A 14,883-nucleotide genomic window follows, 5' to 3' on the forward strand; every position below is an offset into this window, starting at 1 on the left:
TGGGCGGGAGGGGGCGTGGCCCTCCTGCAAGCCAACGTCCAATAGGAAGCTGAGATCGGGACGTTCTGGATGACCTGAAGCTCCTTTTAGGATCTTCAGCGGTAGCAGTGACTGTTAACTCAATAAACCTGCACAGCACTCCACTTGCGTGTGATTAATAACTCTGCCAGGGAGCTCACACAAGCCTGCTGAATGAATACCTTTCCTGCTAATGCACGGAACTCGCATCAGATTCACAATAAGAAATAATGCTTGTTAATGTTTTGTTTAGTCTGCTCACTGTAGGGGGAGGATGAAGGTTGACTGGGGAGGGAGGTAGAGCTGGGGAGGTGGGGGTAAACCAAGGAGGAGGTGGAGTGTGCGTTGTGGAGGTGGGGTGCCTGAGGAGGAGGTGGGAGGAGTGTGAGGAGGCAAGGTGACTGAGGAGAAGGTCGGAAGAGTGTTTGTTGAGGCGGGGTGACTGAGGTGGAGGTGGGAGGAGTGATTGTGGAGGCGGAGTGAATGAGGAGGAAGTGGAAGGAGTTGTGTGTGGAGGTGGAGTGAATGAGGAGGAAGTGGAAGGAGTTGTGTGTGGAGGTGGAGTGAATGAGGAGGAAGTGGAAGGAGTTGTGTGTGGAGGTGGAGTGAATGAGGAGGAAGTGGAAGGAGTTGTGTGTGGAGGTGGAGTGAATGAGGAGGAAGTGGAAGGAGTTGTGTGTGGAGGTGGAGTGAATGAGGAGGAAGTGGAAGGAGTTGTGTGTGGAGGTGGAGTGAATGAGGAGGAAGTGGAAGGAGTTGTGTGTGGAGGTGGAGTGAATGAGGAGGAAGTGGAAGGAGTTGTGTGTGGAGGTGGAGTGAATGAGGAGGAAGTGGAAGGAGTTGTGTGTGGAGGTGGAGTGGATGAGGAGGAAGTGGAAGGAGTTGTGTGTGGAGGTGGAGTGAATGAGGAGGAAGTGGAAGGAGTTGTGTGTGGAGGTGGAGTGAATGAGGAGGAAGTGGAAGGAGTTGTGTGTGGAGGTGGAGTGAATGAGGAGGAAGTGGAAGGAGTTGTGTGTGGAGGTGGAGTGAATGAGGAGGAAGTGGAAGGAGTTGTGTGTGGAGGTGGAGTGAATGAGGAGGAAGTGGAAGGAGTTGTGTGTGGAGGTGGAGTGGATGAGGAGGAAGTGGAAGGAGTTGTGTGTGGAGGTGGGGTGAGTGAGGGGGGAGATGACGAAGCTGCATGCTCTGTAATATCAAGGTACCATCCTCATGGGCCACAGGCTCCACTGACGGTGTCCGAGCCATTGCCAGTGGTTTGTTTATGTCCAGTTAATGAGTTCCCCGTCGACTCACTTTGTGGGGTCACTCATGCCAAAAGGGCCCGAAAACTAGCCTTCCCGTGAAAGGGAGACGTTCATGCATGTTTATGGGCAATGGTCATGCTGTCAGGACTGCACCCAGTGCTGGCGTGTGCGACTGGAATATGTTTATGATTGATGGGGACGGGCTCAGTGGGTTATGATGCTGGACCAGTGATCAGCAGGGCTGGAGTGACTTCACCACTGGGTCCCCGAACAAGGCCCTTAACCCCCAATTTACTCCAGGTAATGTCTGACCCTGATTTGTGTGATGTATGTCGCTTTGGATAAAAGCAACTGCTAAATGAATGTGAAAATATGTGCAGAAAAAGTGAGTGACTTTGAGCTTTTGAAAGTTTGCCACACAGAGGGGCCGCATAGAGCTGCTGTACGTCACCAAATGCATGTTACCTTCATCTTACAGCACCGGGAAGCATGAGGCACTTGCAGGGGAATTAAAGTGTTTGTTCCTTTTTGGAATATTGATTAAAAAGCTCAGGCTTTGTTGCTTTGCACCTCCAGGACTGTGGGCCTGAATCTCACCTTTTTGTGTGTGTGTGTGTGTGTGTGCGTGTGTGTCTGTGTGTGCGTGTGTCTGTGTGTGCGCGCGTGCGTGTGTGTGTGTGCGTGTGTGTGTGTGTGTGCGTGTGTGTCTGTGTGTGCGTGTGTCTGTGTGTGCGCGCGCGTGTGTGCGTGTGTGTGTGTGTGCGTGTGTGTCTGTGTGTGCGTGTGTCTGTGTGTGCGCGCGCGTGTGTGCGTGTGTGTGCGCGTGTGTGTGTGTGTGTGTGTGCGTGTGTGTGTGTGTGTGTGTGTGTGTGTGTGTGTGTGTGCGCGCGCGCCCGCCCTTCAGGGGCTCCAGCGATGCGGCACAGTGACAGGAACGTGCTGTGAGCAGAAACGGCTCCTTGCAGGACAGCCTCTCTTGACACCTCAGGCAGCGAAATTTCAAGAACAAATTTACTTGTCTCGATGACATTAAACACACATCTGAAACCATCCATCCATCCATCTATCCCATCTATCTGTCATCTAGCCGCTTGTCCTGGACACGTTTCTGGGGCATCTAAACTGAAATTAGAATTTGTGTTTGGTTTATTTTTCCAAATACAAATCTGTACAGACAACAGTATGTATGATGTGGACATATGACGCGTGGAATTGCTGGGGACGTGTAGGTTTACATTAGACACAGGGCAGTTCTTTTGACGACGCTGAGTCCACGACCTGAGCTTGGTGTAATCAGAGGGGGACAGCATCCGCGGTGGGCGTGCAAGCGTCACAGAGACCGTCACCATGGCGAAGCAGATACCTGCCGGGCTGTTGGATGAAGATAGGCAGGAGGGGGTGGAGGTTGTAGTCCAACCACGTGTGTCGCCCCCTGCAGGCTGCAGGGATACTGGCCCAGAGAGCCAGTAATTACCAGCGATATTTCAGTAATGACTCATTTATCTAGAAAATGGTCAGACAGTATCTTCTACTCCTGAGTGTCCAGACCATGCTTATGTGATTTCTGCAGCACTGTAGCGATTTGATGAAAGAATGAGAGAGGGAGAGTGAGAGAGGACAAAGAGGAGGTGGAGACAGGATGGGGGGCTGGGGCTGGCAGAATGGAGTGTGTAGAAAAAGCATATGCATTAATGCAGCAGCAGCCAGAGGTTTGTACAAATCACAGCAAAGTGTAAACAAAGGTGTTGGTGAGCGGAGCCATTAGAGCTCCAGCTTAAACATCAAGCAGCCTGTTAAGGAGTGTATTGCACTTTCAGCAGTACCAGCCTAATGGTGGTGCTGTTTATATACCTCAAAGGGGGTCAGTCTGGAATCTGTAACAGGGCTAGTGTTTGTAGACATCAGCAGGAGTCAATCTGGGATTGGTGTTTAAAGACCTCAAAGGGGCTTGGTCTGGTATCTGTAACAGGGCGGGTGTTTATAGACCTCAATGGGATTCTGTCTGTGATCTGTAACAGGTGTTTATAGACTTCAATGGGGGTTGGTTTAGGATATGTAACAGACCTCAACGTGGGTTGGTCTGGGATCCGTAACAGGGCTGGTGTTTATTAAAGTCAATGGGAGTCAGTCTGGGGTCCGTAACAGGGCTGGTGTTTATAGACCTCAATGGGCTTGGTCTGGGATCCGTTACAAGGCTGGTGTTTTTCGATCTCAGCAGGAGTCGGTCTTAGATCCGTAATAGACCTGGTGTTTATAATTTTCAACGGGAGTCAGTCTGGGATCCGTAACAGGCCTGGTGTTTATAGACCTCAACAGGGGTCAGTCTGAGATCCGTAACAGTGCTGGTGTTTATAGACCTCAAAGGGGATCAGTCTGGGATCTGCAACAGGGCTGGTGTTTAAAGACCTCAGTTCAGCTAGGTCTGGCATCTTTAAAAGGACTGGTGTTTATAGACCTTAACACAGCTCGGTCTGGGATCTGTAAAGCACGCTTTCACTTATTCTTGATCCGTCCATCCAGCTATCTGTTTTCGAACGGCTTTTCTGGTACAGGGTTGTGGGGAGGGAGGGTCTGCTCAGGGCACACCACAGGGGTACACCCCGGAGGGCATGTCCGTGTCCTTCAGCCTGTCAGATGAATTCATTTAACTGCAGGGAAACCATGCTAAGCAGGCTGCAGCTTCAGGGTGAAAGGCCTACGTCAGCAGATGGGTTGTGAAGATGGCTGTGGAGGTTTGTAGCATGTTACAGTATTCGTGCGGCCAACTGGGATACAGCTAGGTGATAGAGAATCACAGGAATGACCTGCTGCAACAGACAAACCTACCATTTCAACATGCTCATGACAAACCACTTATTAATCCTTCTGAGATCTTGTATCTTCTGAAATGGTGATAATGATGACAAGGGGGAACCTATTCATCTCTAATCCCCCTTTTGAATAAATACCCATCTTCAGTCCCATGTAAAGTTCTCTTGAACGCATTCACCATGTCCATCATGTCCACCTCCTGCCTTCACAATAAGTGGCCTGGTTCCCCAGAAGTGACTCTTAAAGGCCCTCGTGTTTGTTGCTGCTGCCCCAGTCAAGCTTCACCAGTTTGCGTGGAAATTCAGTCCTTTTTAGATCCAGTCCCTCAGCAGTGACCACTTCGCAGCTTTTCCCCATGCAGGTGACGTTCTCAAAGGCTTTGTCTTTCGAAAATCCATCCACGTCTCCCACATCAAGATTACCAGATGAAAGAAAATAAAAACAAAGCGATTATGGCATTCTGTTCACTGGAGCCAGGCTCTGAGCCACATCAGTGGGGAGTACGAATCCCAAACCTCACCACCCGTCTGTTTGTTCGTGTCTGATGCGCTGCCCGTCATTAAAACTGCGTCATTAAAATGAGGTCAGAATCCTTGCTATTGCGTATCATGACCGCTGCTTTGTGTTTCTTTCAGGGAAGCATTAAGGGATTATTTTAGTCTTGCTGAGCCCTGATGCGCTCTGATAAAGAAGCCAATGCACAGCTCTGTGTTTTTTCCTGTCTTGTCGACATGACTGAAATGGAGAGCCCTTCATGTTGGGAACGAGCCTGATGGCTGGGAAGAGTCACATGGCTCGATGTTAAAATTGTAACCAGCCATTAAGTGTGACGTTTTGTTTCTTCCTCTCAGTGGCCTGCCCCCCCACGCCACCCCACCGTCTGCTTCCCGGATGGGTCCGGAATTCAGCTTAGAACAAAACGTTTTGGAGGTGGGGCAGTTTTACGGAAGGGGAGGTGTAGGGCTCTCTGTTGCGAAGCTGAGATGAAAGCAGGGCGGGGGGGCACTGCATTCAGTCACTGTGATCTGGGGGGGCGTGCTGCCTGCATGCTGATGACACCCCCATGAATGGCCTCATGGACTTCCCCCCCCCCAAATCCCCCCGGGTGAGCATCCAGCAGTGACCATCCTCGCACGTGAGTAGGCAAGGGTGGAGGTTAACTAGACTCCGTCAGGCGAAGGCAGCTGGCATTCAAAGCCCATGTCTGACCAATGGGCAGAGTGGTGCATTCTGGGAATTGTGGGTGCATGATAAACAGGGTGTAGCCCCGTCGCCCAAAACAGCAACTCCCTTGGAGACATGGTTGAATGTGTCTCCCGGTGGAGGCAGCAACCAGCCTGGAGCATCCACATTCCATCCGGGATATGATGAGCCGATGTTATTCCATAACACGGCGTGATTACGCCGCTCTAGATTGAACACTGCAATAATGTTAAACATTCAGAGAAAAGGGGGTTAAATCAGCTCGGAAGAAATTAGTTATACTGCTGCTGATGAAAGCAGGCAGAAGCAGGCTCCAGAATATTCCTCTGCAGCTCCGATGAATACCCCCTCAGGCCACGGCAGTCTCAAGCAGTCAGCGTACAGAGGGCCCATGGTGCATAGGAACATCCACCAATAATAGTGGCTGAGTCCCCACCGGAGGAGGCGACGTTGGGGACATTTTACCCACAGGCTTGGTAGTACGTGGGAGTGTCCACTAAGAGTGGCCGATTCCCTACCGAAGGAGGCCATGATGGGGATGTCTAACCTGCAGGCCAGGAGGCACATGAGAGCCTCTGCCAACAGCAGGCAAGTCCCTACTGAAGGGGGCGACATCAGGGATGTTTTACCCACAGGCCAGGAGGTACTGGTGCCCCCTGGCTCAGTGTGCTGGTACGAGGGGGACGTCTATCTCTGTATTGTTTTCTCCTCCGTAGGCTGGCAGGTCTGTATGCTTGGGATCTGTTGTGACAGTGAGCAGACAGACGTGTTTTTGCATTATCAAGCTGAGCGATGACTCAGTGACTCTGGGTGGGAGGGGTGGTGGTTCCGATCACGTTCCCGATCACGGCGGGAGGTCCCTCCCACGTCTCCGAGGCAGTAAGCCAGTGATGGCCATTTCCCCTCTGCCAGTGAATGTCTGCAGTGGGGGTGCAGTGTGTACCCACAAAACACGAGAGGGCAGTTTGGACCGGCGCCAGTTTGATTGAAATGTCTTTGTAGGCTGATGACCAGGAACAGATTGTGTGTCGAGTCCCCGTTAAGGAACCTCTGGGTGGGGCGCGACTGGCCAGATGTTCCTGCCAGTTAGTGATGGTGATGTGCAAACGGCTCCTCTGCGACCCTGTCCGCCTCAGGTCTGGCTCCTTTGCCAGTTCCGGTCTCCTGGTCCATGCCACATCTCCAGTAAGCCTCAGACTAAACCGGCCCCAACTCATTTCCTAAACCCAAAGCCTGTTTATCCCTCCCACTGGGTTTGCTACCCCAAATAACGTCCTCCCCGTCCTCTCTTTCCTGCTGCTTGTCTCTGTTTGTTGGAGGGAAGCTTTAAATAAGGATTTTCTGTAATGTAGAACAATAACTCTTTTATTACTTGGGGTCATGTGACTCATGTGGGTAAAGCTTCCATAAGGCAGATGAGATCCTGGGAAATGCACAGCATCCCGAAGCACCAGGTCTTCCCACAGCTGCAGCCCTCTGTGTCGCTAAGATAATCTGCGGCATGCGCATCGCTCCTACGTTTCTGTATGCGCCTCAAACGGAACAGTCAGTGCCCCATGACCGGACGTAGACTGGCAATTAGCGTGGCTGGTCTTCAGGAAATGTCGTGGATGCCTTCATTTTCCTGGTTTTAAATCGGCCACGGTGAGCCCACAGGAAATGGCCCACTAGAAACGTGTAGAAATGCTCATCTGCGGATAATTCCACATCTTGTGAAAGAATGTTCCAGTCATGTCGGTGTCCCCCAAACAGGGAGGGAGGGGGTGAGACTCTGGCCAGCTGAGTGGTTGAGCAAATTGGCTCCATCACAGGGGTTCTGACACAGGTTGCTGTAAGACATGCTGGTCCAAAAACGGGTTCTGGTTTTGAAGAAATCCATGTCTCGTGGAAGGATGCTAATTTCAACGACCCCTTTAATTTTGTTTGATTCGAAATGCAAGGTTGAGTTTAACTTGATGGTCCTCAGTCTATTTACAGTGTTGAGGCGTGGTGTTCGGTTCGGTGTGTCTCTGCCGTGCTGGAGGCGAGAATGAAGAAGCTGCCCCTGGAAACTGAAACTTCTCCATCTGTTTGTGTCTGACGCCCCTTTCATTAAAACCATGCTGTTATAACGAGGCCTGAGTCCTCATTACCGCATGTCATGGCTGCTGTTTATGTTGCTCTTTCAGGGAGGCGTTGCAGGATTATTATGTGCCTTCTGAAGCCCAGAGTTGGGCCCATACTTTCCGTTAAAGAAGTGCTGCATTAAATGGGACAGTCTTTTTATGATTGGACATTTGCATGTTTCTGTTTGTAGCCCTCTCTCTCTCCCCCTCACTTTCTCCCTCTCTCCCTCCCTCTGTTCCTCTTTCTTCTTCTTGCTATGTGCTCAATGTCCTCACGGGCTCCTGCTCCTCAGGGCAGCTTCTAGTCCAGCCTGAAGCTACTTTAGATACTTGCTTGGAATTTTTGCTCTTGATTTTATACAGAGGTCATTTTCTGAAAAAGGGGGGGGTGGGGGCATCTTTTCTCATAGTTGCATGTGGCCCCCGATGGTGTAACACCTTGTCCTACAAGTTCCATGCCAGAGACCTGGGATGCTTTTTTTTTATGGAATATTTGTCCATTTTTGTTTTGAAACCCACACGACTGCAGTTTCACCGCTCACTGAATAGGTGATGCAGTGGAGTGGTCTTGTGTGCGATCCTGCCTCATAAACTCCAACATGAAATCCATGCACCTTTTTTGCATCCACTCAGAATTGAGGAGATTCTGGGTAAACAAAAATATATGGAGCATTCCATTGTGGGATTGCTCAGCTCCTCTCTGTGTTTTATAGGGTGGGGGCTGGGATGCTGGGGCCTGTCCGTGCAGGATGCAATCTGTGTGTGACGTTCTTGAAACGTAACCTGAGCATTGTGTGGTGTTCCTTGGACTGTTTTCCCCGCTCTTCCGGTCTGGATCTCCTTGGCATCCATTCATATCCCAAAGAGCGCCAGCTCTGTGTAAACGGTCAGCCGTTTGTTAATTAGATGCACTAGCGGGATGCCAGTGCTGCAGCAGAGTCCGTCCTGGCGAGCGGTCCTATCTGTTCCCACTGGCCGTCTTAATGCCGAGAGCCACGGTGTCACAGGAAGAGGATTAACACTCCTAGAATCTCTCCTTTCATATCGATCCTGATTTTCTCCCATTGAGGGGGCCTCTTTCAGCGTGCTGCGAGCCTGCCCCCTGCCTGTCCCCCCCTCCCTCCTGTGATGTCACGTCCCACCGCCGTCTGTGTGCCCTCAGGTCAGCTGGCAGCGGGGACATGCGAGATCGTCACTCTGGACCGGGACAGTAGCCAACCACGGAGGACCGTCGCACGGCAGACAGCGAGGTGCGCGTGCCGGAAGGGACAGATTGCCGGCACCACGAGAGCCCGGCCGGCGTGCGTGGAAGGTAAGAGCCAAGCCCCAGTTTTGAGAGGCGAGGCGTCCACAGTCTCCGCCCCTCCGCTCATCGCCGTGGTTCCTGAACGTGGTTCACACCGGGGCTCACACTGTTGTTATTGGGTTCTTTTTGTCGGCCCGGAGTGCCCAGCACAACCTGGGTTTGGCTCGCCATGGAGGTGGAGATAAATGCGGAATGCGTGGGGGCGAGTGGGGGTGCGGGGCACGGCTTAGTCCTGCCAAGGGGAAAAATTTACAAATGAGATTTCAGTTATTTCTAATCCCCTGGCCTCACAGCTCTGGGTAATATCACCCCCCACACAACCCCCCCGCCCGCCATCTGCGGCCGCCTGCCAGGAGGTTGCGTGCGGTAACGGGGCTAATCCCATCCCCATCAAATCCATTAACTATTCACATTATTAAGTGAGCGGCCAGGAATACAGATCGGCTACGGATGTGTCACCAAAAGCCTCATGTGGGAGAGGGGGGGCTTTTTACCCCCCAGTGTCCACTGGTGTGTGTATATGAGGGTATATGTATCGTTCTCTCTCAGTGAGGCAGGAGAGAAAAAAACAACTGCTTACCTTCACCCCCGTCACCCCCCCACCGTCAGCACCCAGAAACGGCTCCCTGCATGTCTCCTTATCTACTGTTATGCCTTTATAATGCCCCCGATCATCTGCAGCCATGAGAGATTCATTTCCCTTTAAGGGGGAATTCGGGCTGCTTCTGTACGCTGGGGACGGCCCCAGTGTGCCACACGTGTTAGCGTAGCCCCGCGTTTGCCATCGATCGTGTAATGCCCATTTGGTCGATTCATTTTGACGGCTTTATCCAGAGTCTCAATGGCTGCCATTAGGAGCGGAGCGTTCATGCTGGTGCTCCACTTATCCCGCGGTGAACGATGCCTGAGCCCTTCCGTATAACGTGACCATCAGCACGTCAAACGTTTCTGATCGCCGAGGAGCGGAGTAGTAACGATGTCGATCAGATCGTGTCAGGATACGGGGCCCAGAGCACGGGGAGCCAGTACCTCATCAGCATCCAGCACATCCTCTGCGGTCAGCCAGCGGAAAATCCATACTCCCACGCTGACCCTGCAGCACGGCAAATCGCGTCATGCTTCAAGACAGATATGGGATAATGAGATAATGAGCACAAGCATTAACAATTTCGTTACGATGGGAGGGCTTGAGTGTCACGGATATGACGATGGAGAAGGTGTTGGGGATGTGGGGACAGGGACATAGGGACAGAATGTTGGGGACATGGGGACAAGGTGTCAGGTATGTGGGGACAGGGTTTTGGGGACATGGGGACTGAGAGTTCTTCCTACATTTAGTTTTATTTTTGAAACAAAATGGTAAATGACCCTTTTTTACAAATTTTTACAAACAAACTGCATCTCTTTGCCTCACAAACAGAGCTCTATTTAAAGTCCTGCTGAAAGCTCGCTCCTCTAATTAAATTACCCTGGTAACAGGTGAGGCCACAGCAGAGCGTAACTCCACAGTAAATGAAGGAGTCTTTTGAATGGAGTGTTTTCAGCTGCACTGCCTTTTAACATTTGCATGTTTAAAAATATTGTGAAGAGTCTGTGAAATGCAGGGAGCTAAGGCGCTTCCAGGAGATGCTGAGCGGTTTGCTTGTTTATTAGTATGTTCGCTGAGGAGGGTCGCCACGAGGTCTAGCATGGCTGTAATGGTGCGTGAAGTCATCACACTTCCCTGTAACATCTCATAGCAATCCAAGGTGATGGCGCGGGCCATGCTGGGAAGCAGGCCCTGTTTTTGTGATGCTTTGAAACATAAAATGGGAAATGGATCCCATTTTTGTACACTCCCATATCACTGTTGGGAAATGGATCCTGTTTTTGGAATGCTCCCAGATCCATACTGGAAATGGATCCCATTTTTGAATACTCCCATATCACTGTTGGGAAATGGATCCTGTTTTTGGAATGCTCCCAGATCCATACTGGAAATGGATCCCATTTTTGAATACTCCCATATCACTGTTGGGAAATGGATCCTGTTTTTGGAATGCTCCCAGATTCATACTGGAAATGGATCCCATTTTTGAATACTCCCATATCACTGTTGGGAAATGGATCCTGTTTTTGGAATGCTCCCAGATTCATACTGGAAATGGATCCCATTTTTGAATACTCCCATATCACTGTTGGGAAATGGATCCTGTTTTTGGAATGCTCCCACATCCATGCTGGAAATGGGTCCCAGTTTCGGAATGCCCCCAGATCCTTGCTGGGAAATGGATCCTGTTTTTGGATCCCTGCTATATCCTTGCAGAGAGAAAGGGTTTTTTTTTTTCCCCTTTAATGAATCCAGACATTTTCCAGACAGCGTGCGTCGCTGTGCTCAGCAGAGTGTGACATCGGCGAGACGGCAGGTTATTTAGCCAAACGTCAAACACAATGACACCCAGAAGGGGTGGGAATGCATGCAGGCATCACCCCACCAAACATCATCATGAGCACCAGTAGCGTGTTATCGGACACGCGTGATGTCTTTCTCGATAGGAAGGCAGCAGAATGGAGGGCTGAGTCACGAGATCCCTGAAACTTTGCAAGCATGAAAAAAGACCATATCATGTTTTTAATAGCCCTAATTAAAATATGACAGCCGCCTGTACGCTGGAGCTCTCGACGTGCTGAAACCCATCATGAGTCGACTGTGTTACGTATCGTATCTTTATCGTATCTGTATCGTTATTGTCATCCGGTGCTGCCCCTGCCGTCATTCCAGAGAGATCCGGCCCAGTCGCTGCTCTTTTGGCTCTTGGGCTCTGCGTCGCTGAGGCATTCAGTGCCCCCTACCCACCCGTCGCTAATGAGACTGTCCACCCCCCTCTACGTCCTGTCTCACAGCGGGACGCCCTGAACTGCGGACAAGAGCGGCTTTGCGCTGGTGGCCTAATGGTGCAGATCGGCCATGAGTCATGTGAAGGCCTCTTTGACACCTTCGCTGCCATTGGCCAGATGATGACTACGGCAGTGGAGGGGGGGGGGGGGGGGGGGTTCCAGGACCTCAACCTATTCCCCGTCCAGTCAGGCCTGCCGCTGTCATCCTCACTTGCAGGAGAGGGGGGTACAGAAAATTCCGGCACAGCGACTCCCCATCAAATCGACAGCGAGACGATTCCAGCTGTATGAGGAAGGCGGGAGGCCTGTCACTGTCATTACACCTGTCATTAATATTAATGGCACGTTTGCACAGAGCTAAAATAATATTAATGAGCAGCTTGTCCATGCCGGAGGGGCAGTAAGGCTGAGAGCGGCAGTTTAGCTCCCTGTCCGCTCCTCGCGCTGTTTAGCAGACGTAAGGCTGCTCCTTCGCCTGCTTTGTCACGCCTGTGTATCCAGATACAAGTTGGGTGCCTGCAGGTTACGTGTGTATGGACAGCAGGGCCCAGAGCCTTAACTGTGGCGCCAAAGAGCTGCAAACGCGTCATGACCGACAGACAGGCACCTGAGCCCAGCCACGCGCCATGACATTTTCTGTGTGTGCGCGCATATGTGCGTTCATGTGTATGTGTCTGTCTACGTGTGCATGCGTGTGTGTTTGTCTGTCTGCGTATGTGTGTGTATGAGTGTGTGTATGCGTACATGTGCATGTGTGTGTGTGTGTGTGTCGATGAAGCTGAATGACTCTCCACAGGCTCAGTACTGCACCGCCGAGAGTCGCAGTTACGTCATAAATAAAGAAGAGGATGGAGGGTTTAGCCTGAAGGAGCATTTCACAACTCGGCCGGCCTGTATGATGAAACCCTTTTCCACACACCGAGGCGTTTTTACTCTACGGCGTGTAGGTTACCAGGGTTGGGTGCGTCTTTTTATAGCCACAGACGCAGCACAGACGCTGGCTTGACGGATCGTGACGCACTGTAGAGTGTAGCATGAACTGTAAACCTGAAGCTTTTGCTCAAGACATCCTGTGGCTGGTCTCCCACATTATAGAATGTTAAACTGGTTTATTTGTATAAATTAAGCAGATATTTAACAATTTAAAAGCATGATGTTGCTACACAGGTTCCCTGAAACTGCCTTTTGTGTCACTGATGGTTTCATTGCTTTGGGGGGACAGTTTTTGCCATGTACAGTATATACAGTATATATACAGGGAGATGTTTAATGGCAGTGTCGTCTACGATACGTCTTTCTGATTGCAGGGAGATGTTTAATGCCAGCGTCGTCTACGAGACGCCTTTCTGAGTGCAGGGAGATGTTTAATGCCAGTGTCGTCTACGAGACGCCTTTCTGATTGGAGGGAGATGTTTAATACTAGCGTCGTCTACGAGACGCCTTTCTGAGTGCAGGGAGATGTTTAATACTAGCGTCGTCTACGAGACGCCTTTCTGAGTGCAGGGAGATGTTTAATGCCAGCGTCGTCTACGAGACGCCTTTCTGAGTGCAGGGAGATGTTTAATGCCAGCGTCGTCTACGAGACGCCTTTCTGAGTGCAGGGAGATGTTTAATGCCAGTGTCGTCTACGAGACGCCTTTCTGATTGCAGGGAGATGTTTAATACTAGCGTCGTCTACGAGATGCCTTTCTGAGTGCAGGGAGATGTTTAATGCCAGTGTCGTCTACGAGACGCCTACCTGAGTGCAGGGAGATGTTTAATGCCAGTGTCGTCCATGAGACGCCTTTCTGAGTGCAGGGAGATGTTTAATGCCAGTGTCGTCCATGAGATGCCTTTCTGAGTGCAGGGAGATGTTTAATGCCAGTGTCGTCCATGAGATGCCTTTCTGAGTGCAGGGAGATGTTTAATGCCAGTGTCGTCCATGAGACGCCTTCCTGAGTGCAGGGAGATGTTTAAAGCCAGCGTCGTCTACGAGACGCCTTTCTGATTGCAGGGAGATGTTTAATGCCAGTGTCGTCTACGAGACGCCTTTCTAATTGGAGGGAGATGTTTAATGCCAGTGTCGTCTACGAGACGCCTTTCTGATTGGAGGGAGATGTTTAATGCCAGTGTCGTCTACGAGACGCCTTTCTGATTGGAGGGAGATGTTTAATACCAGCATCGTCTAAGAGACACCTTTCTGAGTGCAGGGAGATGTTTAATGCCAGCGTCGTCTATGAGATGCCGTTCTCATTGCAGGGAGATGTTTAATGCCAGCGTCGTCTATGAGATGCCGTTCTCATTGCAGGGAGATGTTTAATGCCAGCGTAGTCTACGAGACGCCTTTCTGATTGGAGTGAGATGTTTAATACCAGTGTCGTCTAAGAGATATCTTTCTTAGTGCAGGGAGATATTTAAAGCCAGTGTCGTCCATGACACCTTTCTGAGTGCAGAGAGATGTCTGAGTTTCTCCCTGGGTGATGCTGATACTTGTAGTGGAGGTGCGACCGTCAGGAAAGACACCGCTGTCCATTTAAACATGGGATCGGGTGTGAAACACCATCAGAAGCTCAGCTGGGTGAACGAGAGGGAGAGTTATTCTGTCTTTTTGGCCGTGACAGAAGCTCTGCAGGTTCAGTGGGCCTCAAACTTGCTTCCATATCCACCGGTGATAAATGGAGTATTGATCCGCTGTTCACTAGCTAGAAGACTGGATCTGTGGTCGTCCATGATGGACCGCTGGAGGGAAGGTTTTTGATGGAGCCGCATGGGGGTGGGGCGGGGCCACATCTGTTTGTGAGCCACGCCTTGACACCTGTACCGTTCACCTGAAATTCAGGTCACACTCAGACTGAGCCATTTCACTCAGTGGGAGCTGCTGTAAGCTTCTTAAAGCTCCAGTTAATATTTGGTGTCTTTCCTTGTTGCAGATGGATCACAGCTAATCCCCCCCCCCCACCCCACCCCCCCCGCTGATATTTAGCCCTTGTTAAAATGTCACCCGAAATGTCCTGAAACACGACTGATGCCAAATTCACGGCGTCAGCCCGATCGACTTGGGTCCGTGATGGCGCGGTCTCTGTTTAGCGCCGGCCAGCCCCTGGGGGGACATTTCTGTAAACGGCGGTATTGATTCTTTAAAATATCAGGCTCAGCGCCACAGCTGCCCGCGTGCGCCGACCTTCTGTTAGCCCGTTAGCGGCTGGCCCTGGGAGCTCTAGGACCGCCCACGGCTGACTGTCAGAATCAGTCGGCGTTCTGAAAGGCGTGTGATGAGGTGTGCCATGAGCCCCTCCCCCTACTTCTGAGGTCCTGTTGGCGTTTTTGTGCTTGATATGGA

The 14,883-nt window shown here is 51.0% G+C and overlaps 1 protein-coding gene across 3 annotated transcripts in view; it reads left to right on the top strand.

Moving 5' to 3' along the window:
• Window positions 1–14,883, top strand: part of LOC111857205 (chemokine-like protein TAFA-5) — a 65,890-nt gene that overhangs the window by 34,217 nt on the left and 16,790 nt on the right. For all 3 annotated transcript variants that reach the window (XM_023837832.2, XM_023837824.2, XM_023837817.2), the window contains one exon: window positions 8,544–8,693. In XM_023837832.2, coding sequence (XP_023693600.1) covers window positions 8,544–8,693 — 150 coding nt within the window. The remainder of the gene's footprint in view (window positions 1–8,543; window positions 8,694–14,883) is intronic.

The sequence above is a fragment of the Paramormyrops kingsleyae genome, chromosome 3 (assembly GCF_048594095.1).
Source record: "Paramormyrops kingsleyae isolate MSU_618 chromosome 3, PKINGS_0.4, whole genome shotgun sequence".
Taxonomy (NCBI): Eukaryota; Metazoa; Chordata; class Actinopteri; order Osteoglossiformes; family Mormyridae; genus Paramormyrops; species Paramormyrops kingsleyae.